This window comes from Sturnus vulgaris, chromosome 23 (genome assembly GCF_052056855.1).
Source record: "Sturnus vulgaris isolate bStuVul1 chromosome 23, bStuVul1.hap1, whole genome shotgun sequence".
Lineage (NCBI taxonomy): Eukaryota > Metazoa > Chordata > Aves > Passeriformes > Sturnidae > Sturnus > Sturnus vulgaris.
The window spans coordinates 2,486,060-2,513,150 of record NC_142265.1 but is presented as its reverse complement, the minus strand read 5'-3'; the positions used below and the strand labels follow the sequence as shown (position 1 = coordinate 2,513,150).

The window sequence follows — 27,091 nt, the reverse complement described above, 5'->3', positions numbered from 1 at the left end:
CACTTTTCTACAACATGTTGGTAAAGATGATTTACAGGGCTGGCAAACAGCAGGAGGTCAATGTCAAAATAACAGCTGGGCTTATTACAGCCACTTGAAGATTTACTCATGCCATCAAATAGCCTCAATGAACAAAAAACTCTACAATTACACAGACCAGCTTGCTGTATTTCCAGTGGTAAATGCTGGAGAAGGGAAAATAACCTGGATTCCTGCAGGAGGTCTCTGTTTCTTGTCCCAAATGGGTCTGTTCTCCTGTGGAGATATGGCTTATGCCCTATAAACTCCTAAAAAACATCCAAAAGAAAAAGGAGAAGGTAAAAAAGCCCCAAAAATATCTGTTGTAATCAACCAACAACGTTAAAAATCTCATTTGCTTGCAATACTTCTTTGTGGGTTCTAGCCCACCCTTCCATGGGTACAGCTTCAGGAGCATCTTTTTAAAATAAAGGACAAACATGGAAATCAGACAGAGCTGATTAAGATAAATAAATCCAGTCACTGTGAGAGGCCATTCCATGAGCTGAGCAATGCCAGCCCAATTGCATTTTCCTTTATAAAAAAGGATGAAGTATTGATTTCAGAACAGTCCATCAGAGGGAGCAAAGGGTGTAAAACACCTTCAGAATGATTTAGCAGTAAATCCTCACGGGAACACCAGCCTCATTCTCCTCTCTGCCCTGTGGATCAGTCACAGCTCCATACTTGAAGTTATCCTTCCATGACAGAACCCACGCTGGATTTCTTCCCATTTCACCAGAGGAAAAAAACAGGGAACTTGGAATTTCACAGGTGTGATCTTGTTCCAGGGAAGAATTTTTCTGAGGAGCTTGTGGCACACTGGAAGCAAGACCAGGAAACAGCAGAATCCAAAAACTGAGGTGAACTTACTCGAATATTTTCCTAACTCCTTTGGCAGCAAAAACCTTGGCCCAGAGACTCCAAATTTTTAAAATTTGTTGATCTTGGCAAGAGACTGTGCCAATTTTCAGGGAGCTGTGATTGGAATTATTAAGTTAATAGAAGCAATTTCCACCTACACTCTGAACAGTTGTTTTTACATACCCATGTCCTTAAAACAGCATTTGCAATATCCCCACCACCACTTTGGCAGGCAAGAGGAAAGAAATCACATGGAGAAGACAGGGAATGGGAGGGGAAGTCCTCAGTTTAAAGGAGGGGAACATACCAGAATCCAGCCAGGTAAGTCTGGGAGGAGATTAACAGCATGCAAAGATGAAGGACTGAAAAGGGGCCCCTCTTCACACATAATCTGGGTCTGCACCTCACTCAAAACTCATAAAGACAAAGCAGAACACAGCAAAACTGTCTCTCAAAGCCCCAACACCAAAATTCAGGCCAATTTCTATACTTCTTACTGAGAACTTGCATCTTTCGAGGGACTGGGATGGGGAACTGTTGTTTTACGCTTTGCTTTAACAATCAATACTTTTTCCTTCTTAAACACTTCACAAAATGAATGGGATAAGTGATATTGCAGCCTGGAGCCACTCAGGCTGCTCCTGACTGCCATGCACTGAAAGCACCATACACAGACAAGAGCTGGGGACAGACAAACCCTCCTGCACTGCAGGTACTGAGCAGGCTTGGGATCAAATCCCTGATGGAGAGATCCAAGCTGGGCTGTCTCACCTCACATGGAGCAGGGAGCATCCCTATCCCTGCTGCTCCCAGCTCATCCACAAGACTCCTTTTAGCTGTGCCATCTGAAACTATCTCAGTTAACCCCAGCCAAGGGCATCTGGCCAGGCTTTACCAGTTTTGTTTCCTTTGCAATCCATCTTAGGAAAAAAAAATTAGAGACTCCTTCACAAGCACATTCCCCCCATGTCCCCCTTCCCTGAAATATCATTAAATAAAAGGAAAAAAGGCAAACCAAAAGGAGATGACCCCGGAAAGATCTTCTTAGCAGGCTCTGCTGCCAACAGGCACAGGAGGACTGAGCTGCTCTTTGCAATGTTTCCAATCACGAGGCACAACAGGAACATCCCAGTCCAGGGGCAAAGCCCAGGTGCTGCTGGAGCAGCCCCTCAGCTTGGCCAGAGCCCTGCAGAGGCATTCCCAGAGCCACAATTGCTGCCAGGAACTGCTGGCAGCTGATGCCTGTGCAGGCGGAAGTGATCGTGCCTCAAATACTTCCTTTACCACTGATAACACAATTCCTGCCACGGCCCTGCCAAGGCTCTGCTGATAAGGAGAGGATCTGAAAGTCACTGCTGCTCCCACGGGGATTTATTTTTAGACATCAGATACAGCAAGGCAAACACAGAGACTGTGCTGAAGGGATAATTCTGTGTCAAATGCAAGATGCTGAAGTGATATAAATGTGCATTACAGCACTTGCCTTCTGCAAATGGCTTTTGAGGGAGAAAAGAATATTATCTGGGAAGCATGGAACTGATCAGCTCTCCATATTCCATTACCAAAAGCTACTCAGCTGGAGATAATGTCTTAATCCTTTCAAGTGAAGAACAGAGTATTTATTTCTGGCAGGAAGTAGGTATTTAAGGAATTCCCAATCACTGTTTCTCGTGTTTATATTAGTGGCATCTAGCAGTAAGTAAACTAAAACCATATTTCATATTCCATCCTGGGCTGGGAGACACCACAGGGATCATCCAGTCCAACTCCTGGCCCTGCACAGACACCCCAACAATCCCACCCTGAGCATCCCTGGGAGTGGTGTCCAAATGCTCCTGGGGACCTAGCAGACTGTTTTTAGCATATAGTTATTGAATTACATTAATATCTTCTTAAATTATAAAGGAACTTTAACTGTGTCTCAGTCTAGAGTCAGTCCTTAATGCAAGCAAAAGGATATGGGACTCCATATTCATTTTTCTATATCACATTTTTAAACTTGGTGAATTTGAAGTTGTCTCAATAGATCCCACAGAGTTTTGATGAGTTCTTTTATTCATAAATCAGATAGAAAACCAACAGATATTAAAAAAAGCTGGCACTTGCTAGATGCAAAGTGCTGATGTTGAACAGTGTGCATTTTTATAATTTCACAGGTGAAATTATAGATTCTTCTGCACAAATGAAATTTAACCCCTTGGAAATGACTTTCTATTTGTACAGAGATTTTTATGTAAACTTACCACCAATGTGTTCAATGAGTGAGAACCAGGTCAAAAACAGTTAAAGGGGAGACTTTGTATCTTATGTATCTTATGTAAACTGAGAAGAAGCTAAATTAGGAAAAAGGTAAATTGAGAAGAAACATTGCATTTCCTTGGGAGACAGACCATGAAGAAGTTGAACCACAGCTGAATATTTATCCCATGTCAGACTAAAACACATCTATGAAGCAGAACCTGGCTTTTCATTAGAAATTAAAAATTAATGACACAGTCCTTACACTAAACACAGTAATGAACAGAAGGTACTTCAGCAAAATTCCAGTGAATTTTGGGGACTGATGCAATCTGTGAGGCTTTACCTGTCATCAGTACAGCTTTGACATCACTGCCCTTGCCTGGCAACCAGCAATTTCCTGGGATGCCACACGTGCCTGGCTGGCCAGCCACAGGTATGGGTAAGACAGTGCTGCTGGAAGCAGTGTGGAAGGAGATTTCTGAAGAGAAAAAGGCCCCCAAGATGCACCCAGCCTCACTAGCACAGTGCAAGGATAAGAGGAGAACAAATCCCTTTTCATACCTCTCAGCAATTTAATTTAAAACGATCTCATGAGGTGAAATGCCAGGCTATTAATACCTCCTGCACCATGAGACCATATTATAAGTGACATAAACGTTACAAAACAACCTGAAATTTGGCCAGGCTGTTAATAGACAGCATTACACAATTCCTGACACGGACAGATAATACTGCATTTCTACTATGCAAATTTCTAACAGTGAATAGATTTTGAAAGCAGTTTACACCCACCACCCCTCAGATGCAACTCAGTAATTCTCTATTAGGTGCCAAGCTGTCACTTCCCATCACTCCAGCCCACTGCTATTCTCTGCTCTACCTTGGGAACACAAAGGAGCCTCCAACTTGATTAAAATGCATGAGCCCTGTGTGAACCTATTTTTAAATCTCCCAACTAATACTGCTGTTGTATTAACAGCTTTCATTTATTTTACCACTAATACTGGTATTCTAAGAAAGTGCTGCAATGCTTTGTATTTTCACATTTCAGCAGCAAAGCTCTTGTTCTCAGAGATTTTTCACCATATAAAAAAGTCCTGACACTGTGGGGATTTATCAGAAACCTTGCTTAGAAAGAGGAAGCAATTAGAGGCACAGAGGGCCTGAGTCATCTTATTTAGGCACTGATTTTGCTTTAAGTACACAAATAGCTAAACACACAGGGTTTTTCAGAGGCAGGTATGGTGGAAACAGAGAAGTGACCCCTCAACACACACAGAGTCTCAATTTTATGACAGTTCTTCTCATGCTGCCACCAGCCCCGGTTTTCTTCCTGGTTTCACAGCACAGACACAGAAAACAGCTCAGGGCTGAGATAACCAGCAACAGCTCAATAACCAACACATTCTTATTTCCTGTGCTACATCCTCCCGCAATTTCTGTTTTTCAGGCAGACCTCCTCTGGTTACAGCCTCTGGTCTGGTTGTGCCAGGGGACACTGAGCAACAGCAGGGGAAGCTGCAGGAGTAGCAGTGACAAAATGCAGTGCTAAACCACTCCTGCTTGTGGGAACTTCCCAGCAGAACGTGCTTCAGGAAAACCTGGAAAGGATGTATTACCTGATTTTACTTCTGCCTCTCACAAAGATGAACCCTGCAGGTCTGCTCTGCCATCCTGAAAACATCCCAGGAAATGCTTAAACCCACAAAATAATTGATCATTGGTCATAAAAAGTGTATGTGCCACGCACAGCTTGTGCTCCCTCTCCAGCTGCTCATTGTGCTGAACATCCCTGGATGATGGGAGGGAGAACTCAGAGGACCACAGGATGTAAAAACCACACCTGTGTGGACAGAGACCTGCTCCAACATAAAACTTGTCTCCAGAATGACTGGAAAATTAGTTGTGTCAAATCAGCAAATTACCAGGAGACAGAAAGTAGGGACATTGGTCAGCCATACTGTTCCTACACTCAGAAAATGAAAATAAAAGTTCTCAGCAGAGTGAGGGCTGCTCCTGCTTGCCCATTTCCCAGGGACCTCCATGGGAACTGAGCTCTCTGCACTCCATTTAGTGCCCAGTGCTTTGTGTCTCTGGCTGTGTCAGTGTGTGCCCACACAGCTGAACCAACCCTCCCACACCACCAGGTGTGAGCAACAGCACATCGCAGACCTGAATAGGACCCAAGCTCCTTCCCAGCTGGGATTTTACACACACAGAGGAAAAAACACAGCTGCATAATTCTACTTGCAAAAGTGTCAAGAAGCACCAAAGGCTGTAAATAATTCACTCAGTATTACAGGAAATGTTTTACAAATGAAAAGGTTGTAACCTCCTTTTGGCTGCAAGGCTGGCAGATGCCAGAGGCATTCCTGCTCCTCTAAGTGCAGAACAAAATGTGTCCTGTTTGTGAGAAACTCCTGGGTCTCAGCCCTCCCTGGAAAACACTTCTGCCTCTGTTCCTGAGGGAGGGATCACAGAGGAGCAAAGCCTGCACATTTCCAGAAATGCAGCTCGGGCTGACAAGCAGTTTCTGGTATTTTGATGACACAACTGCTGCAATGCACAATGCAGAGCTAAGAGAAGGGGTAAATTTGATTTATTTATATTTACATAAATACATTCACACAATTGTTTAATCACACACACACAAACCAAAAATACACACGCAGTGATTACTGATGACTCAAGACTGAATGTTTGATACAATCTTAAAACACTGACATCAGCCAAATCCAGTGGAAATAAAACCATCTCCAAGCTCAAAGGAAAGCTCCACATGACTGAGTGCAGATTCTACCCCAGCACACAGAAGCAACTGCAAATGAAGTTTCTACAGCTTTGACTTCTTATCACTTAACATTTAGCAACAAACCAAATAAATAAGCCTCTGTGGAGGTCCCTCCATGCCTCCCCAGCAGGTCAGCTAGCAGGAAGCACAAGGGGTTTCGTGTATAAAAGAAATCCAGGACTCACCTGTATGTTGCCAAAGTCCACGTTTTCATAGTGGAAATGTGCACACTCAGCCATCTTCGGGAAGTGCCCCTTTGTAAAGGATAACCTGGAGCACAGCAAGAGCACACCATGAGATGGATGCAGATCATTCAACAGAGATAAACAGGTACTGATACAAAACAACAACTTTCTCATCCTAAAGCCAAGGGAACACAGGGATTGCATTAAAACAGTGGGGAAGGGAACCGAGTGAGAAAGGAAAGCTGAAATGCCAAGTGGCTTTTCCACTGCATCCCTCCAGAGCTGTGTGACATTCCAGCAGCACCACATCCCATTGCATCCCTACAGAACTGAGTGACATTCCAGCAGCACCACATCCCATTGCATCCCTACAGAACTGAGTGACATTCCAGCAGCACCACATCCCACAGGCTTCCTGGACACGGAGCAGGGACAAGCAGCTGCAGCTCACAAATGCACATCCACAGCCTTACACGAGACACAAGGAAAGCACAACTTTACCTGTGAAAGGCATCACAGCCCATCAGTCCCGGGGGGATGTATCTGAGGGTGCAGAACAAACTCTATTTATCCTTTGCCTTTTGCAAATTCAAAAGTCAGGCATAATTATTCCCAAGTGTCTGCAGTCACACTGGTGGCTGCTGGGGAGCTCCTGTGGCTCTGCAACATGCTCCTGCTTCTGCCGAGGCTGTTATAGACTCCTAGAGATATTCCTGGTGCTGAGCCAATGAGATTGGCATTATCTAGCTCCCTCTTCCCACGGGAATACAAGTGGGAAGTGAGATGCAGCATCTGGCTGCTCAGCACTGGAACAAAGAGCCATTTCCCTCTCAGCAGAGCACTAGAGGGGTGAGCTGAAGGCTCAGATCCATCAATCTCGGGGAGTTCTGCTCCTCAAGTCAGCATTTTTAGCAAAGTAATATTGATTATTTCTGATCCCCGTTGCTGCAAGCATAATGACTTGGTTTACAGTCTCTGGGAGACAAGCAGAGACAGAAATACAGCATGAGCCCACAGGGGAAAAAAAAAACAAAAAAAAACCAAAAAAACCCAAAAAAACAGGAGATCAGGGAAGAAAAAATACCCCTTAGAAGGGAAAACTGTGTAAAATCCATTCAAATGAAGGTACAGGTGGCAGAATGCAAAAAGAAAAGAGAAAAAAATCAGGTAAAAAAATACATATAGGCCACCCACTTGTCCTGGTTTAGCTTCCCAGAGCATAAAGAGACAGGGAAAATTATCTAATTTATACATTGCCTGGGCTTCTTTTGAGATTTTTCTCTATATGTTCTGTTGTGGTGGGTTTTTTTTTTAATTAATCACTTTCAGGAAGAATCGCTAAAGAAAATTTTAAAAACTCCAACAGTGAAGTTCAAAACTCTACCTAGCTTTGTTCCTATGGCCAGAAAGAGTAGAGTGAGCCAGCAAAGCCTCTCATGGCCAGTTTTAGGTTCCAATAGCTCCAACTGCCTTAGTTCCACGGGATTTTGGTTGCTCTGCTGAAGATACCCATCACTAATTGGTGCTGAATGCCCTGCACTGCAGCACAACAGCAAACTCAGCACAGCAAACTCAGGAAGGCCAGGAGAGAGGGGGAATCCCAGAGCTCTTACTTTCTCACGTTCTTCACCTTCATGCTGGCGGTGCTGCCGCAGGAGCGCAGGGGCAGCTCCCCCGGCATGTCCGGAATGTCGGCACCTCTGGCCTGCAGGGGACACACGAAAAGCAAGAAGTTAAAACACGGCTGCAAGCTCGGGGCTCTGCTCCTGAGCAGGAACTCCTCTGTTCTGCACGGTGGCACAAACCTCCAATATGCTGAAGTTGAATTCTGCGTTTTAACCAGGGAAAACTGACCCTTGGGATGGGGATCAGAGAGGTGACAATCTCTTCCTGCCCCCAGCCTTGCTAACCCTTGGTGTACCTGTGAAATCCAGTATTTAATTCGTTGCTACTTCTCGTTTCTAAAGTTGTGATTTTCAGAGGTGGGAGTGAAATAGATATTCCCAAACTCCATACTTGGACTTCTCATAAAGTACCTGATTTTCCAGACATCTGTGTATTTAGACTCAGGCAGAGGCACTGCAAAAAGCTGGATTGCTCACACAGTGGAAAACAAGTTAATGACAGAGCTGCTTATATGTGGGAGGTGAACTTTTAAAATAGATGTTTGAAGCTATTGGTTTAAGTGCTTGAGGATATTAAAATTCCTTAATCACTAAAATTCATTTACTTCAGTGAGGCCAGAACTCCGAACTCCCTCCTTTCTGTTCTGTCATACTTTCCCATCCCCTCCTTCCTCCAGCTGCCTTTGCCTAAGCCACGAGCTCTGCTGGGGTTGAATTGTCCATCACAAGGGGCACAAACACTCAGTTCCATGGGTTTCTCCCACTGTGATCCAGAGGAATGAGGGGGTTCAGTGAGGCTTTCATGGAGAGAGCAGTGATCAAACAGCAAGACCAGCACAGACTTCACAGAGAAGGAGAAAAACAACTGATGCTGCCCAGAGATTGCCCATCAGTGACACCAGCTGAATGAGCTTTCTCTGCTTTATACAATGCACTAAAAACATGAACAATGTTCCAAAGAGGGAATGCTGAACCAAGAGGAAGAAAGGCACTTCAGTGTTACTTCTCTCACAGGCCTGGAACCAGAAAGTATTCCATCAATTACTGACAGAAGTGAACAATGCTTGCCCTGATGTTACATCAGTCCCAATGGTCCTAAGCTGGTCCAGCAGAAGATCTCTGAACAGAGCTGCATCTGCCCCAAAGCTGTGACTGATAACAGAGCACAGCTGCATTCTGCAGTGTGGAATAGGCAGAAACTGGTCTCCACTCCCAAAACTTTACAGTTGGAGCACCACAATCCATGCTAGCAGCCCATGTGTGGGATGAACACCAGGACAATCTTTGTCAGCCCTCCCTGAAGCTCCCATTTCCCCCTGACACAGGTCACCTGTACCTTACATAGGTCACCTGTACCTGAGCTCCATCCCATCACTGACAGCTGCAGGAAGTCAGTGTCATTCTCCTTCTTGTTTGCATCAACCAGACCAGTGCCAGAGAGAGAGGGATCCATCCCACTGAACCCCAGACAGGCACAGGGGCGAGGCTACAACCCCCTTATCCATGGGAGGATCCTGCTACAGGCACCAGGGACACTCTGGTACTTCAGGTCCATTCCCCTGCTTCAGACAACAGGAGCAGAGTCCTGGAAGAGTTTAGGTTGGAAGGGACCTCAGGGATCATCCAGTCCCACCCCTTCCCTGGGCAGGGACACCTCCCACTGTCCCAGGCTGCTCCAAGTCCCCATGTCCAACCTGGCCTTGGGCACTGCCAGGGATCCAGGGGCAGCCACAGCTGCTCTGGGCACCCTGTGCCAGGGCCTGCCCACCCTCACAGGGAACAATTTCTAATTTCTTCCTAACATCCCATCTATCTACTGTCTGTCAGTTTGAACCCATTCCCCTTGTCCTGTCACTCCAGGTCCTTGTCCACAGTCTCTTCTCCATCTTCCTTTTCAGCCCCTTCAGGCTCTGGAAGGCCACATTTAGGTCACCCTGAAGATTCTCTTCTCCAGGCTGAACAACCCCAATTCTCTCAGCCTCTCCTCACAGCAGAGCTGCTCCATCCCTCTGATCATCCTGGTGCCTGCTCTGGACAAAGCCAAGCAGGCTGCAGGAGCCCCACTCCCCTGGACACGGGGTCCAGGCTGAGCCTGGCTCTGAGGAGATGAACCCCAAGAGCTGCAGTCACACAGCAGCAGCTGCACCCATCCAGCTCCTGCTGCTTCCAGCACTGCCCCTGCTAAATCTATTGTGGGTGAGCTCTCCTCTTTGAGCTCTACTGAATAAATCTGAGTCCAGGTCCCTCTCTCTCCCAGCTGCACCTTGCACAGCCCTGACCACAGCCAGGGCTCTGACCCCACTGTCCCACAGCTCTGCACAACAGGCACAGCCAGAGGAAAACAGGAACAATATTTATACCCTTCAATAAACCTACTCTGGGCTGATTGACTTACTGAGCACACAACCACTTCAGGATGTAATGGGACACTTGAGAGTCTCATTGTGAACTTTAGCATTAAGAGGATCATCAATTTAATAAGCCTCACAGGTCTTTTACATAAGAAAATAACTAGTTAGAAGAATAAATGTGCCATTCCAATAAGCTGCTTTTAGGCCAAGCTGGATGTGCTTGCTTAATTTTCTAAGCAACAGAATTTCTGTAGGAAGAAAAGTAATTTTTCTTCTCCATCAGCAGTAGGAGCTGGTGGGATATAAAAATGGATAAACAATCTGACAGAAGATGTGGGCTTCAAGCCAGTTTGCAGCAGTGGGCAGAGACCTCCCTAGATCTGACTCATAGCATAGGCATAGGCAAAACTCACATCTCCAGGAGCCTGAAATGCCAGCACCTCTCTTGGAAAAGCTGTATTATCCTCTCCTTCCCAGTAAAGTCCAAACTGAGCTGCATTTCTGCCTCTCCCATTTCCTGCATCCAGTTAACTGGATGGCAATGAGATGCAAGGCAGTAATTAACTCTGGAGGCTTTTCCAATTAGATATGAGCTCCATGGACTGCTGCAGAACAACAACCTCTCCAAGGCTCACAGTTGAGGCAAAAGCACAGAACTTGTGCTCAAATCCTTATTAAGAGGTACCAACACGAGAAAAAAACCTGGTGAAAAGACAGCAAAAAAGGAATTTACTGCAATCTTAGAAATTGTATTAATAACCACAACTGCTTAATAACCACAACTCCTTTCCATTCAAACCAAAGATACACAACTACATAAAACAGATTTTATACACTATTTTGCACCTGTTTTGATGCAAAACTTGGCATGTAGCATGCAGGTCACTCTCACCTCAAAACACAAACAAAACCCTCCAAATGAGATTTGTTTTCTTTTGTGCTTTGTGTCACAGTAATTTAATTTTAAAAATGATTTTGAAACACGTGGATTATTTACATCCGAAAATTAGCTACCTGGCATCATCAGTGGCTTCTCACTTCCCTATTCTCTATGCATCACTGTGCTGTGGAAACCTGGTAATTGCAGAGCAAATCTGTTTATGCAAATTGTTTAGTCCCATTTTCACAGCTGAATGTCACTGCTGTATCAATCTGCTCTGGTCCAAAACTTGGTAAACAAATTAGAGCTCTACCCAGAACTCAGAGAATTGATTTATCAGAAATCTCAGTCTCTTACCTGTGCTTTGGAGAGACACCACCAGCTTGCCCTGAACCAAGAAAATTCCCCTTCCAAAAGCTGCACTTTTATCAGTAGTAGAAGAGACAATATTGCAGAAAGTCAGTATTTTGTCACAGGGATTGCCAGGCAGGAAGATCTCACTAAACCCTTCCACTAAGGAAGAAGAAAGCCTGTCTGCCTGTCCAAGCCTCCTGTGGCTCCCAGGATCACAGAATTGTTAAGGGTGGGAAAGGCCTTTAAGATCAAGACCATCACTCACTCACCACTGAACTGTGTCCTGAGGTTCTACATCCACACTTTTTGTTTTTTGAACACTTCCAGGGACAGTGACTCCACCCCTGCCCTGGGCAGCTGTGTTAGGGCTGGACTGCCCTTTCCAGGAAGAAATTTTCCCCAATATCCAACCTGAGCCTCCTCAGGCACAACTTGAGGTCATTCCCTCTCCTCCTGTCCCTGTTCCCTGGAGCAGATCCCAAATCCCCCCGGCTGTCCCCTCCTGTAAGGGAGTTGTGCAGAGCCACCAGGGCCCCCCTGAGCCTCCTCTTCTCCAGGCTGAGACCCTTTCCAGCTCCCTCAGGGATTCTCCAGCCCCTTCCCCAGCTCCGTTCCTTTCTCTGGACATGTTCAAGTGTTGCTCCTAATCTCCCTGGGAATCCAAGAGCAGAATCTGAGAGCTCTCACAAATCAGGCTGTTTAGCTTTAAGCATTTGAAATTTCTAGTCTTTTTATTTATAGACATGATTTAGAAAACTTCAGCTTTGTGCTCTCTAGCACACAAAACCTTAGTCATAAATAATTTATATCTAACAATTTCACGGCATAATATGAAAGGATTTTCTCCCCAAAAAGTCTCCCTGCATTTACCAGAAAATATGTCAACCTGTCTCCCCCACATGCAGAGACGTAACACAATCTGAAAATACAAGTAAAGCTCAACACAACAGTGCAGTGAACACGATGTGATGAAGTTTCCACCTTGGTATCCTCGACAGGGGAGAATACTGAACCAGTGCAGAACCCACAGCTCTCCTCCTGCTGCTTCTGGAATCCCACCAGTAAACCCATGGTTGCTTTTCCACAGGACTACAGAAAGAGCCCTGAGAAAGCACCTCAGACACTCCTCAGCAGAAGGCTGAATCCAGGAGAGATTTCTGAAGGCAGGAATTTAATCCAAGGTTATCACAAAGCAAGAATAACTATTAGACAGGCACTAATATTTATTCATTTTCCACTGTCAGTCTCTCACCAAAACCACTTTGGAGGGACCAGATTGCTCTGGATTCTGTCAGCACATGGCCTTGTTTCTAAAAACAGCAGAGCTGATTCCAAATGCTGCTTGGTTTCCATGACAGTCTTTCCTTTACATCATCTTCATTTCCCCTCAATTTTCTAGGAGGGAAAAAATACAAAGAGAGGAAAAAAACCTAAACCCCTTTAGAGCTCTCAAAAACCCTAAAGTTTTGCTTCATTGGAGAACAGCAGGGAACAGAAATGTTGTTTTAGAAGTCATCACTCTGTAGGGAGCAGTAATTTCTTCACTTGGCACGAGGAGGAATGAAGAGCTCTGAAGTGGCTGCTCATGTACATCAATAGCTACCCCAAATTCTGGGTACCAACTCACTACACAGAGCTGGCTCAGCATCCACTCCATCAGAGAGTTTGCTCTGCAGCAGTAAAAAGAAAGTGTCCCACAAAAATCCTAGGGAAGGTGATGGCTCCATCAGCATCTGCTCTCAGGAATTACTGCCCAGGAGCTCTCCTGGATGGAGCACAATGAAGAAGAAATTTGGTTCATCTCAGCTTTGACCCTGCAGCCTTTAACACACCCCAGGGAGACAAAGGTCTCTCTGCTCTTGCTTCAGATGCTGTGACAACTAACCTAGTTCTCCACAATAAATAAATCAATAGGAAAGGGAGAATGCTCCACTAAACTGAAAGTCATCATGTCCAAGCTGCTCCAAATAATTCCAAAGGAAAGGTCCCAATTCTGCAGCATTTATCTCTAAAAGGATTAAGATGTACAGAGCACAGCAAGGCTACAACAGCAGAAACATATGGGAATGGATGAAGAGAAACATTCACCCAAAAAGTCAGAGGTACAGGGGCAATATGATGGAAATGCAAATATTTGCCAAGTTCATGTTATCATTTTCCATGGATTCATTTAGTGGAACCAAATGAATTTCTAAAGTATTTTCTTACAGCATGGCTCTGTCACATTAGTACATTGCAGCTACATTTTTCAGAGGTGCTCAAGATATTTGTAGATATTTAAAATAAAGAAGCAACACCTGGTTTAGGTACCCAGGTCTGACAATGCCATCTTAAACAAATATATGTGCTTTTACATACATATAAGCAGCTTTACCAAAGAAGTTAAAAATTGCATTAAATACCCCCTTCCAATTCTGCATTTCTTCATTGAGATGAGAGGTTGTGGTCTCCCCATCCCTGCCAGTGTCCAAGTCCAGGCTGGACACTGGGGCTTGGAGCAGCCTGGGACAGGGGAAGGTGTCCCTGCCCATGGCAGGGGGTGGCACTTGGTGGGCTTTAAGATCCATTCCAGCACCCTGTGATTGTGGAATTTTAAGGATTAATCCTGTGCTGTTCATGTTCTCATCAGCAGAGTGCAGCACAGCCACATTCAATAACACCCAACACAAGGATGTTTTCCAGAGTGAGAAACACTGTAATCTTTTAATTTTTTAATTTTTTTTTTAATTGAAGTCATCACTTAGTTCCTTCCAAATATCCTTTCTGGCACGAGAGGTGCTTTAGGTGCAGAGCTCAAGGCCAGGATGGCCTAAGTAATTAGAGGTAGTACTGACCTTTTAATTTAGCTCTCAGTTTGGGGACTGTAGAATGTGGAGAAACACTCACCCAGTCATAGATGCCTTTAAAATCTCATGGCAACTGAGATAATGGGATAGAGAAAAGGAGTGAAAATATGACAAGTTCTTACAGTAAGGAAACTTTGAACATTGGCAATGCACATTCTTAATCCCATGTCTAAGAAATCTGCATTCAATAAAGACACTTGAATGTGTATCATTTTCAGAGTTTAGAACTTCTAATTCCATTTTCCACGTTCCCAGTTCTGAATTGCTCCAACCAGTACTTACTTCATGGCATATATAAAAGGGAATTCTTCTCTTTTTTTTAAAAGGACCACACAGAACGTGTTTTTTCTACTCTCAGCATCTCTCCACTAAAGGGGGGGGGGGGGGGGGGGAATAAGAAAAAGCAAAACAAAAAAACCCCAACACTTTAAAGCATTGCCATGAGCTGGCAAATTCAGGGAAACCTGAATCTCATTCCAGAGACTTAGCATCACAGAGGAGTTGGTCCAGGGCATCCATTTACCAGAGTTTAAAGGATCAGCCTGGAATGAGCAAAGAAAAAGTTCTTAACTATTTGTCTACTATGTTTTCAAATAAAGATCTGCAGCTCAGGGATATGTGGATAAAACCCTCTCCAGCTCCCATGTAAAACCACTGAAGTGGAATCCCAGACATGGAACAAGCAGCTTGGCAGCTCTGAGCACCTCCTTTGGCACTGCCACTGTCACTGCCACCAAAATTCACCTCAGCACAGCAGAGGGATTCTGTGCCATGGCAACACCTCCCAAGGGAGCCTTAAAAAGACACACAGATTTTCAGTGATTCTCTGCAAGTGAGTCCAATGCACTCAAGGGGTGCTGGTGATTTCCAGAACAGTCTCACACTTGTTTTCCTTCACAGAACCCATAGTTTTAGGGCTAAAAGAGATGCAACCAAGCACAAGTGAATGGTCAGCTACTGAGGGCAGCATTAGCATGATAACTCCCTGAGTGCCCTAAGTTTGGACCTGACACTCCTATTGTGAAGCCTGATTACCATTCCCAAAGGCCCGGGCCCAGGAGCTGCAGGGTACAGTACACAGCCTCACACAATGGCAGAGTGGCTCAGGAATGCACTTTCTTTAAGAACAAAAATCCCACATACAATATGCGTGGGAAAGGCAGCCAGGGTTAGAGTCCTGCTTCTGTGCAGTCTACAAAATAAATTATAGAGAAAAGCCACAGAAAATAGAACATCCAACAAGAACAATACATTTGATTCCAGTTTCTTGTTGGTAAAAAAAAAAGACTCCAAAGATCCCAGCTACTGTTTGATGCACAGAGGGAGGAGGGGATCCTAATCATGGCTTGGACATAAAAGGACAATTGGAGCTTTGGGTTGTTATTGTAGAAAGCAAATTCTCATCACAAAAAACCCAACAGAGATGGACTCAGACTCAAATAAGCAAATCCCACTCTGGTAAGTCTCCTAGCCAAGCCAGTGATTATGCAAATAACAATGTGATGTTATGTTATAGGTATAAATTGGATTAGCAACTCAGGAGTTGTCCCAGTGCAGCAGCAGCAAGATGGGGAAGGTGGAAAAAACAGCAGCCTGATGTTCAACCCCAGCATCTGAGTCAGTACAATTAACAGGAATTTATATTTCTGTGTGTTAAGCCAGCCTGGGCTCAGCTTTTGTTTATAGAAAAGAGCTGTTTCCAATGGCATGAGCACAGAACTGGGATCCACTGCACCCCCTGCCCAAAGCCCTGTGACAACACAGCAATGTGAGGAATGTGTCTGCCTGCAGCACACACTTTATACCATACACTGTCCATAAACTTCTGACCAACACAACAAAAGAGTCACTTCATTAACTCTGTCCAAGGGCAAAGCTTGGCCTGGGATCACACAGCAGGCTCCCCAAACTGGGCAGGACTCCTCACTGCTGCCTGCCCTGTCACCAGGAAAGGTGGCACATGCTGGAAACGGGACACTGCTCTCCAGAAATGACCTGGTGTCACTCAAGAACTGAGAAAGTGAATAATGACCATGGAGCTGCTGCAGGGCTGGAGCCCCTCTGCTCTGGAGCCAGGCTGGGAGAGCTGGGGGTGCTCACCTGGAGAGGAGAAGGATCCAGGGAGAGCTCAGAGCCCCTGGCAGGGCATAAAGGAGAGCTGGGGAGGGACTGGGGACAAGGGATGGAGGGACAGGACACAGGGAATGGCTCCCACTGCCAGAGGGCAGGGCTGGATGGGATATTGGGAAGGAATTGTTCCCTGGCAGGGTGGGCAGGCCCTGGCACAGGGTGCCCAGAGCAGCTGTGGCTGCCCCTGGATCCCTGGCAGTGCCCAAGGCCAGGCTGGACAGGGCTTGGAGCAGCCTGGGACAGTGGGAGGTGTCCCTGCCATGGCAGGGGTGGCACTGTACGGCTCCTTCCAACCCAAACCATGCCACGAATAATCCTTGCCACCATGGCATTTGATCAAATCCCAAAAACATCGTGCAGCCTTCCACCAACACAGCAGTGACCAATACTGTGCAGCAAGGTAGAAATGTAGGGAATGATTTAAATTAAAAAGTCAGGCTAATGATTACCAACATCTTCAGGGAATAATTCTTCATTTTATAATTAAGAAAGCTGAATCATGGCTAAAAGAAACCATTAATGCCTACAACCTTCAGAAAGACAAACTGACATGATTTGTTTGTCTCTTGGGCTTAAATTGGGGTGGGGAATGGAAGGGGATGGATGAGCAGATGGTTGATACCCTTCAAAAACTGTTCCATCTTTTCTTGCATTATGGTAACTAAGAGGACATGGACACTGATTTAAAAAAAAAAAAAAAAGCCAGTTAAAATTAAACACTTATAAATAAGAGACTTCTTTCCCTTCCTAAACGTTCCACCTTATTTTTAAGCAGCTGGGACTAGGGAAAAGTGATTGACAGTAAATAAATTATAAGTTTTATCTCCCAAATAAGTACATTTCAAACAATTGTGGCATTTCCTGTAATCTGATAACAAAACAGGAACAAAAAGGGGTCAGCTTTGGAACAGGGTGGGAGGGAAAGAGGTGGAGGGTCGTGCCAGTGTAATCCTGACTCCTGACTCAGGGCAGGGAATAACCTGGAGTAGCCACAACAGCATCCCCAGGACCACAGCTACAGCAGCCCGGCTGAGCCAGAATTAGGAAAGAAATGACAAACAGGGTGCATTAAAATTGGGGATCATAGTGCACAGCAAACTGCATTGATCCAGCCTTAGCAAATTCCAAATCATTCCTTCATTTTGTTGTATAGAAACAGACTTTCAAACAGATATTTACAAAACATAATTTGGATCTTCCGGCTCACCACTGCAGTGCCAGAGTGCACACACTGGAAAGGCTGCAAATGTAACCAGAAACTATTGCTGCTCTTGCCTGTGAAACTAAATGACTGCTATGAATTAATACTTCCTGCCAAAAACATAGTATCCATTCTGGATTAATTGAACTTATTTAATTGGCAAACCCAAATGGAAGCCAGTGTGCCAATTAAGTGATTGCCCCAATTTCTGAAGATTCTCGGGGACAAGCTCTGTGCTGGGAGCCAGCCTGTGAAATGAAAAGGCCCTGGAAGCAAGAGGCAGAGAAAGAACCTCACACAGCAACAGAAACCCTTGCCAAAAGCTTAACGAGGGAAAATAATGCTAGATTCATGCAGCAATAACAAGGAAAAGCAAGTTCTGTGGGTTGAAAAGGAAACAGAGGTTTACTGGTGCAATGCCAGACCAGAACTGCTTTCACCAAAATATTATTGCTCCTGATGCCTGCCTGGTGTGCTGGCCTGTCCCAAAACATTTGTGTCAGATCAGTGCCTGAGCTTTCCACACTTCCTGGACTCCCACTTCCATCCCACCCTTAGCTCTGGTATCCCCATTCCCCAGCCTGAGCTGCAGCAATTCCCATGGAAATGGTGCCCAGGGCTGGGCACAGAGGACACCCTGCAGCTCCTGCAGGATTAACCCAGCTCTCCCTCACTAATCCAGGCAAGGCAAGAGCTCGAGGACCTTCAGCAGCACAAAACCAACCTCCAAACCTACAGGTAACATTGGCACAGCATCTAAGGCAGTGATCTCTCACACTTCGAGCCAGAAGCCAAATGCTGGAGTGTTTAGTTGAGAAAATCATTAGGTCAGGCTCTGGTGCTGTCAGAGCTCATGGAGAATTTGAATTGTTGGGCTCCTCAGCCCTCCTGTTCAGGAGTTGGACTCAATGACTTGTGGGTCCCTTCCAGCTCAGGAGATTCCACAATTCTCAAGTCCATTTCTACTGAATTGTCCAAGCCCTTTAAAAAACAGCAGAAAAACCCCACAATTTCAGTTTCTTATCTCCTAAAATTTCCTCTTGCACTTGAGAGCTTAAAACTTTAGACTTTAAAAAGAAAACTTGCAGCTGGGCAGCTGGAGTTCAAAAACACATTTTTCCCTAAGAAATTTTTTCCATGATGTGGAACCCATCTGAGAACAGGATCAGCCTGACAAAACTCTGTCAGTGACTTCAGAGCTCCAAGCCACATCCCCAGATGTAAAATTCCGGGGTTGGTTCACACACATACAAAGCATGAAGACACACAGGGAAAAAATCCAAAATATCAATTCTAATATGTTTAAGGGTATTATATCTACATAGCTCAGAAGCTAAAATTAGATCATTTCAGTAAATCACTATTTGGAAATCACTACAGCTTACAGGGCCAAGCAAATGGATTCATCACATTCCCTTTTTATTCAAATTTTTCCACAACTCCTGGAAGTATTCAGGTTACCCTGCATCAGAAACAGGCCTGATGTTTTGTGAATTAAAAACCAACCAACGAACCAACACTAATTAAAAAAGAATTCCCTTGTATTCTACTTTTGCTATCTATTCTTGCAGAAGCCCCACTCAAGACCTGGGGCAGCACTGGCCAAGTGCTGTACAAAGAATGAGAAACAAACACTAAGGACATTAAAATCTTTCTTTAAACCCTTACAATGCACTAATCTCTGCACACATTCATAATTGCATTTAAAAATAGTTTTCTCCTCACTCATGTCCCAGATTTAACAGTGATATATTGAGGTCTCATTAAAAAGCTTTTATTACCTTCGTACCTTCACAAGCCACAGTAGCTTCCCTATCTGGTATTAAATGCTGAAAAAGTACAGATCTCAGAATCCCTCTGACCTAAGAACTAAGATTATTCCAGGGACTCCACAGGACAGGCTCTAACCCTGTGCCTTTCAAAAGCATTTATAGGCCTGCATTTCTCCCAAGAAAATTCCATCAGCATAAGCCTAAAATGATGATGGGCACCAACTGCAGCTGCTGCCTTCTCGTGCACTTGTCAAATTCCCAGATTCATGAGAGTCTTCTATCTGCAATTCAGACATTCCCCTTTTCTACACGAGTGACACCCAACTCCAACTGTCTCCTGTTATGGACAACAGAACTCCCAGATCCCGTGAGATCCCAGCCAGAGGTGCATGGGGGAAAATAAACCTTCCATGGGATTAGAGACACATATTCTGAAGGCTTGCAAAGCTGAAGGAATTGGAAAAGTGCAGGGAAAATGAATTTTCAGAAGCACACGGTAAATCACAGAAAGGCTTGAGTTGGAAAAGACCTTAATGCTCATCTCCTGTCACCCCTGCCATGGCAGGGACACCTCCCCCTGTCCCAGGCTGCTCCAAGCCCTGTCCAGCCTGGCCTTGGGCACTGCCAGGGATCCAGGGGCAGCCACAGCTGCTCTGGGCACCCTGTGCCAGGGCCTGCCCACCCTGCCAGGGAACAATTCCTTCCCAATATCCCATCCAGCCCTGCCCTCTGGCAGTGGGAGCCATTCCCTGTGTCCTGTCCCTCCATCCCTTGTCCCCAGTCCCTCCCCAGCTCTCCTTTATGCCCTGCCAGGGGCTCTGAGCTCTCCCTGGATCCTTCTCCTCTCCAGGTGAGCACCCCCAGCTCTCCCAGCCTGGCTCCAGAGCAGAGGGGCTCCAGCCCTGCAGCAGCTCCATGTTCTCTGGACTCACTCCAGCAGCTCCAGGTCCTTTTTTGGGTGCATTCCCCTGATCTCCAGTGTCAGGTGAATGCAGCTTCACATGGCACCACTGTGTGTCAGCACATTTGCAATGGGTGCATAAATGAAGATTTTTGTATTTATCTCAGCAGTTTAATCCTGCTTTCCCACAAAATTTAGACAAGTGGAAGAGAAAAGGCAGAAGGAACAGAGGGTCTGTAAGCATAGCAGCCTGATGGGGGAGAGCCATTGGCTCAGTGCTTTTGAACAGTGCAACTCCCTGAACTCATGAACAGGTGAAGGAGTAACTCAGGAGGTCAGCAACATGTCCTAAATGTAATATTAAGCATAAATATCAATTTAAGCTAAAGTTAATGAAGGCTGAGGACAGCTGTTTGTAGGCTCATGTGAGAAATATTATATAAAAGCTCTTTCACAACTTCATTTCTTGTAACTCAGAAATAGAACACTCAGAAGGGCCTGACAAGGAGAAGATACCCCCTTTCCTTTAAAATAACATTACTGTCTTGGGGAAATGTTAGAAAATCCATAAACCGCAATTTTGCTTGGCTCACACTGGGCTTTGCAGCCCCAGAACTCAGAAGTGTTCTATGAAGAAAGTCAATATGATAACTGCATTTTCTGAAGCAGAGCAGAGGCAAAAATGCTGGGATGTGTGAAGGTTACCCAGCAGGTGCAGCACAGTGGGAACTAGGGGCTGAGACAGCCAGAAAAAATGTGTCTGATACACCCACATTCTAAAAATACAGAGCATGAGTCGGGGGGGAATACAAAATATAGCAATGCCTGAGGAGCACACAGGCAGCTGCCTCATCAGCCAGCCCCTGGGAACTCTGTCCAGCCAGGGCTGCCTCTCCTTCAGCCTGCACCTCACCTACAGCACAGAGCTGCTCCACAAATACTGAGCAAGACATGTCCCATCCCTGCAAGTGTCCATGGCCAGGGCTTGGAGCCTGGGAGAGTGGAAGGTGTCCCTGCCCATGGCAAGGGGGTGGAACTGGATGAGCTTTAAAGTCTCTTCCAACCCAAACCATTTCACAATTCTGGGATTCCCCCCAAACAAACCAGGCCTCCAATACAGAATCACTTGGCCTCCTGCTAAACCACAAACACAAAACAAGCAGTGTTAAAAAGGAGATGAAAATATAAATAATAAGCTAAAAAAGACAAAAGAAGTTGCATCAAACAAAGGACTGAAGCTACTCAGGTGCCCAGAATAAACTGGAAATGACAGAAACATTAAAAATACAGAGTTTCTGTCACCTCATATTTACAGTGTAGGAGGACATTCAACCTCCACACATTTAGAAAGACCTTCAGTTTATTTCTTGTTAAGAAAGAGCTCTGGAAACAAAGCACTTATATAAATTAATAATAAGTCCTTTGAAAAATATTATGGATAAAAATGGGGAGGAACAGAAGGGACGACTTGTTCATGGAACTGTGAATGCATAAATGGACTTTTCTTAATAAAGGCACATACAAAGGCAAAGTTCAGGAGACAAGTGCCAGGACTCCCCCAGCTCTCTGCACTGTCCCTTGTCTCAGCCTTTGCTCATCTGGCAGAAGGTGAAATTCATGTGAGGTGACAAAGCCTGGTGCCCATCAGGGCTCCAGCAGCAGCCAGGGGAACCAATGGAGGGAACAACTTCTCCAACCCTGCATCCTCCATTCTCTGCGGGCTGAGGCTTCCAGCAGCAACAAAACCTAAAATCTGCATCTTCAATGACCACTAACCAAAAATCAGATGTACTGTGGCACTCTGAGACAGCCACATACCATGGAAAGCACAATCTCTGGGACAAGGCTGAAGCACAGGCTGCTAAAAAAGCAAAGTGAATGGATAGAGTGAGGGAAGAAATCTGAGACTTCAAATGATCAGGGAAAAGGCAGAATATTGAACATATGCTGGTTAAACAGAGAACAGTGTCAGTGCTGCACAAGGTCCTGCAAATATTTACATGTAAAACCAACACTGTGAGCACAAATCCAGCCACCCTAAATGCAGGTTCAGTAGCTTTATTGTCCTTTATCACACCAAGTCACCGTGCAGCAATCCCAGCTGGGAATTTCCCTGTTTATCATCCTCTAAATCTCTTCTACACTGGACCAGTCAGTTTTGGCATTGAGCCATGCAAGAGGGCACGTTCCAAAATGTGATTTAATTAGACGAGGATGATGCAGGATAAAATAAACTGAGCAGTGTCCATGGGCACAACAGCCTCAAGCAGGTGAACATTCCCTTCACTGCAAATCAACCAGGAGAAAAAAACACCACCAAATGAGATATGCCAGGAAACCTGTGTCACAGGTGAGGACACTGAATTACAGCCTGACGGCTCTGAGACACACCTGGAGGTCACAGACAGCAGCAAGGTGTCACACAGTGACTCCCACCACACTGCAGGCTGTGGGAAGCTCCGAGCTGGGAGCAGGTGCTGCTGCCTGAGCAACACTGATGGGAACAGACAGTGCTCTCAAGGTGGAGAGAACACAAAGACAGCCACACACGAGGAAGGAAAAACATTTACAAAGGGAAAAGTCAAAAAGTTGACAGGCTGGGACAGCTGGGGGTGTTTACCTGGAGAAGAGAAGGCTCCAGGGAGAGCTCAGAGCCCCTGTCAGGGCCTAAAAGAGCTCATAAATAGGGAGGTGAGAGACTATACAGGACAAGGGGGAATGGCTTCCCACTGCTGAGGGCAGGGTCACGTGGACATTGGGAAGGAATTGTTCTCTGTGAGGGTGCTGAGGGCCTGGCACAGGGTGCCCAGAGAAACTGTGGCTGTAAAAACCCCATGGATATGAAGGTAATCCAGGTGTCTGTGGCCCACTGCCCACCTGAGTGCCTTCTCTGACATGAGAACAGCACCTTCGTGTGTGCTGTTCTGCAGCTCTGGTCCCTCTGATGGCAGGTTTGCTCTCAGGCTGAGGTTTTATTTATGCAGACTTAGCCAGTATTTTGCTAAAATCTCATTCCTTCACAATGCTGCATGCTTCAAAGAGCATGTTTTTACAAGAAGTTCCCCTCACGCTCAGAACTCTTGCTGAAAAAGAGGTTAATGCAGACTGAAAATCGTTGTGACATTCTGGACCTTTTAATTGGTTATGAGACCTGCTTTGGGGCACACATTAATAGGGCAGAAGCGTTGTGAAAGCTCCTTCCCTCTCCTTGACAAACTGCCAGAGGAAGGAAAGCAGTTTGGCCTTGTTCAAAGTATTGTGCAACCCATTTAAAAGCTGAAACCCAGGGAGTATAAATGGAATAGAGGAGCAGAGTGCCCAGAATGGAAAGTAATGGGAAGAGAAGATGCAGCCCAGGTGTTTTACCATGGCACTGAGCGTCTCCTCCCAGTCCGGCCTCTCCCTGGGATGGATGCTCCTCTGCAGCTCTGGAACAAAGTCATCCTCTTCTGTGTGGACAGAGGACTTCATCATTCTAGAAAGGAGGACAGAGGTTGGATATTCAGTGACAATTCAGGTAATCTCATATCCAGTCTCTTACAGTGCTCAGTTATGTGACAACATAAAATGATTTTACACATCCCAAAATCCCACAGACTCCTCAGTTTCTCCCACTTCCTCATTATACAAGTAGGACAAGAGTTTAAATCTGGTGGAGAGAAATCTGCACTTCCTAACCAATCAGTGGATAATTTTGTTTAATCACTGCACAATTTGCAAGTCTCACAACACAGAAAAATGCAGAGGAGTGATTTTCAGTCCAGTTCAGAAAAATGGCTCCTATTGCCCAGGCAAACAGCAAGAGAAATACACATTTGTAAAGAGAAATACACACATTTGCTTCCTCCTCCTTTCAGAAGGTTTTGCCTGAAATGGGGATAAGAGTTTCCAAACCTTAGTCTGACTCCACATCCCAAGGCCTGATCCACCAGCTCTCATCCCTTCCTGATCCTATCTGAAGAGCAAGCACCTCAAATGACCCTGATGTGACCAAGTGAAACTTTTCTTCAGAAAAGGAGCCACCTTCAAATACCCTGTGAAGGTTATTCCAAACCTGCACAGAGACCAGAGGCCCAAAATGAAAACTGAGAAAGAATTCATAAAAGCTTCTCAGCCCCTCCACATGGCAGAACTCGGTAGATACGTATTTTTTTCACTTTCTGTTTGTATAAATGTCCCATTGCAGATATTATGATGTAGACTTGAAGTACGAAAGGCCTGTTCAAAGTCTGCTGTCACCCATTCCAGTTTCATTAAACATGATACTCAGGCAGGCTTTTATTCCCTTAATAGATCACCACTTCTGTATTTATGATAAGCATTTTGATAATCAGCAGTGCAAAGGCATGGGTAAAAAGGGCTGGCTTCTAACCCTCCTGATTCATGCACCACTTGACTGAAACATGCCTGGTGAAAGCCAGTTAATAAAACTCCTTTGCTTCAGATCCAAGATGTGAAGTTCTAAAACCCCAGCATGCTGCTGACACTGGGCCAAATCATTTCACTCAGCTTTGTTCTCTCCAAGAGGGTTAAGGATGAAGTAATTAACACTGCAGTTAATGGCACGGCTGGGTTAGGAATTACAGCCCATATAATTTCATCCCCAGCTTTGTGATCATATTTCTGCTCCAATAAAAAACATCCCAGAGAAACTGAGCCTCAAAATCAAGTCACAATGCCCCAGGGAAATGCTGCTCACTGGGTCTGTGTGTCATTCCCACCCTAAACATCACCCACTGTCCTCAGGAAGGAAAAATGCACCTACCTGAGCTGAAAAAAGTCTGTATGAAAATGCCATGATTTAGAATAGAGAGGTGCAATGTCAGCTCAGAAAGGAGACCCTCACCTTTGCAATAGATGTTTAAAAGAATCTGGGAGTTGAAAGACTAAAAATTTGCTGCTTCAATTCTCCTTTGCACATTGAGAGGAGGAGCTGGCCTCACAGCCCCATCCTCACCACAGGAGAGGTTTCCCACTTAATTGAAAGCAGAGGAAAACAAGCTGTGCAACTGAGAAACAAGACATAAACCAAAAAAAACCCCAAAAAACCACACACACAAAAAACCAAAACAAAACAAAAAAAACCTCCACTTTTTAAATCAATATAATGATTTTGCAAAAGGCTCAATATAGTTTTCCTGAGGATTTCTAGATGTTGGGGTTTGATCATACTGCAGCTGAATAGAAAGATTCTAGACAAATTATCCCACAGCAGCTCAATCTAATTCCTGAGGTGATGGAATGGAAGGAAGGGTGATGTGATCAAGACCCACCTTCTCCAGCAGTTAAAGTAATCAGCTTATCAAAGTGCTCCCTCACTTTAAAGACTTGAAAATAATGGGACAGCATTTAGATCTTTCTCAGCACTTGGGAGTCCAAATGGATTCAGTGCACAGATCCTCAGCTTCTGGCAATGCCTGCCGGATTTCTCCTCTGAAATGTGCTGGCTGCAGTGGCCAGAGTAGGTGCAGAGGGCAGTATGTCCTATTTCAAATAATCCTGGGAATCAGGGTCTGTACCCTCACACTGGATCAACACGGATGTCACAGCACCCAGCTCTTTTTACCACACTCCAATCTAACTACTCACATTATTTCTTTAATCTGTGCCTATAAAACTCCCACAATAAACTCTTCACAAACCCTTCCCACTGAGATCCCAAAATGCAGTCCCATTATTCTTCTTCTGAAGGTGTTCTGGACTTTTACTGCAAATTGGAAAAGCTCCACATGCAAAATTGAGCCTTTAAAACAGCGAATTCTTTGAGCTTTTGCCAGACTTGGAATATTCTACTGCTGAGGGAAATTCAAACTTGGTCCCAACATCACAGAAATATTGGAAATGATACTGAAGATTTTCTCTCTGACACAATTATCAGCACTTGATAACCATCTGTGCACCCTTATTAATATTTAATAGCCACTATTTAATTCCATGCCATCTGAGACAGAGAGCAAGGAAGGCTGAAGATGCTGCAGGTAATATTAGTCCTTTATGGATTAAGGCTGGTGGCTTTTTCCTGCCATCAGTGACCTGGATGGAGGAAAATAACTTTGTGAACTTGCAGCAATGAAACAGGGAGAGGAGTAGGGGCAGAAAAGGGGGAGAGTAGGAGGAAAAGCAGCTTCTGAACACACTCTCCTTTTACAGTGTTTCCTCCAGGCATGTAAAACCTCAGAGCAGCTGGGGAAGGAGTTCTCCTGTCAGCCAGGCATAGGGAAACCCTGGACTCACCCAAGACAAGCCTGGAGTGTTATCTCGAGGTATAATCACATTCACACGTTTTTATATACATGTGCATTAAGTATATTTGACATTATTTTAATTTATATAATAAATAAATAGCACAACATACATATATCTGATTCACCACACATGTCAAGCTGCAGCAAGACAAATTATCTTGTTTCTTTTGCACAGGAGAGGAGAATGCCTCAAATCCCAGGAGCACTTGCACAAAACACTGTCACACGGATCTTGTACACAGTAAAGGGCAAACCGACTAAAGGAGCTGCTCTATAATGGCTCCATTTGGGTATATATATTTGGGGCAGATGTAAATGAGTGAGAAGTCACTACAAAATTTAATCCTGGCCATTAGAATATAATTTTTTTTAAATGCCACTTCCTCAACCTCTCAGCAACCCTCTGCCCTTGCAATGAAATGTGACACTGTTATATTAATAAAAGTTCTGGTGTACAGAGGCCATTAAGCAATTCCTCTGCAGATGAATGAATCCTTCTTCATTGTAAATTGAGAATCAAATGTACTGGAACAAATGTTTACAGGACATTTCACAAAAGGCCCAGCCCACTTTCACACCCACCCTTTGAAGTTCTCTGGTAGGTCAAGTTGATTAATTTAGTTAGAACTTGTATATTTGTACATGCCACAACTGTATCGAGAAAACACCTCATGTCCTTCTCCACCT

The 27,091-nt window shown here is 44.9% G+C and overlaps 1 protein-coding gene across 5 annotated transcripts in view; it reads right to left on the bottom strand.

Annotated features, from left to right (window-relative positions):
• The window catches only part of ARHGAP32 (Rho GTPase activating protein 32), a 178,951-nt gene that overhangs the window by 126,096 nt on the left and 25,764 nt on the right, over window positions 1-27,091 (bottom strand). For 3 of the 5 annotated variants that reach the window (XM_088177983.1, XM_088177985.1, XM_014891117.2), the window contains exons 2-5: window positions 23,526-23,634; window positions 7,713-7,804; window positions 6,601-6,642; window positions 6,100-6,184 (exon numbers count right to left, since the gene is read on the bottom strand). In XM_088177983.1, coding sequence (XP_088034109.1) covers window positions 6,100-6,184; window positions 6,601-6,642; window positions 7,713-7,804; window positions 23,526-23,633 — 327 coding nt within the window. In that variant the 5' untranslated portion in view covers window position 23,634. Of the gene's footprint in view, window positions 1-6,099; window positions 6,185-6,600; window positions 6,643-7,712; window positions 7,805-23,525; window positions 23,635-27,091 lie in introns of those variants that run through there. The other 2 variants (XM_088177984.1, XM_088177986.1) reach the window with 1 other exon arrangement.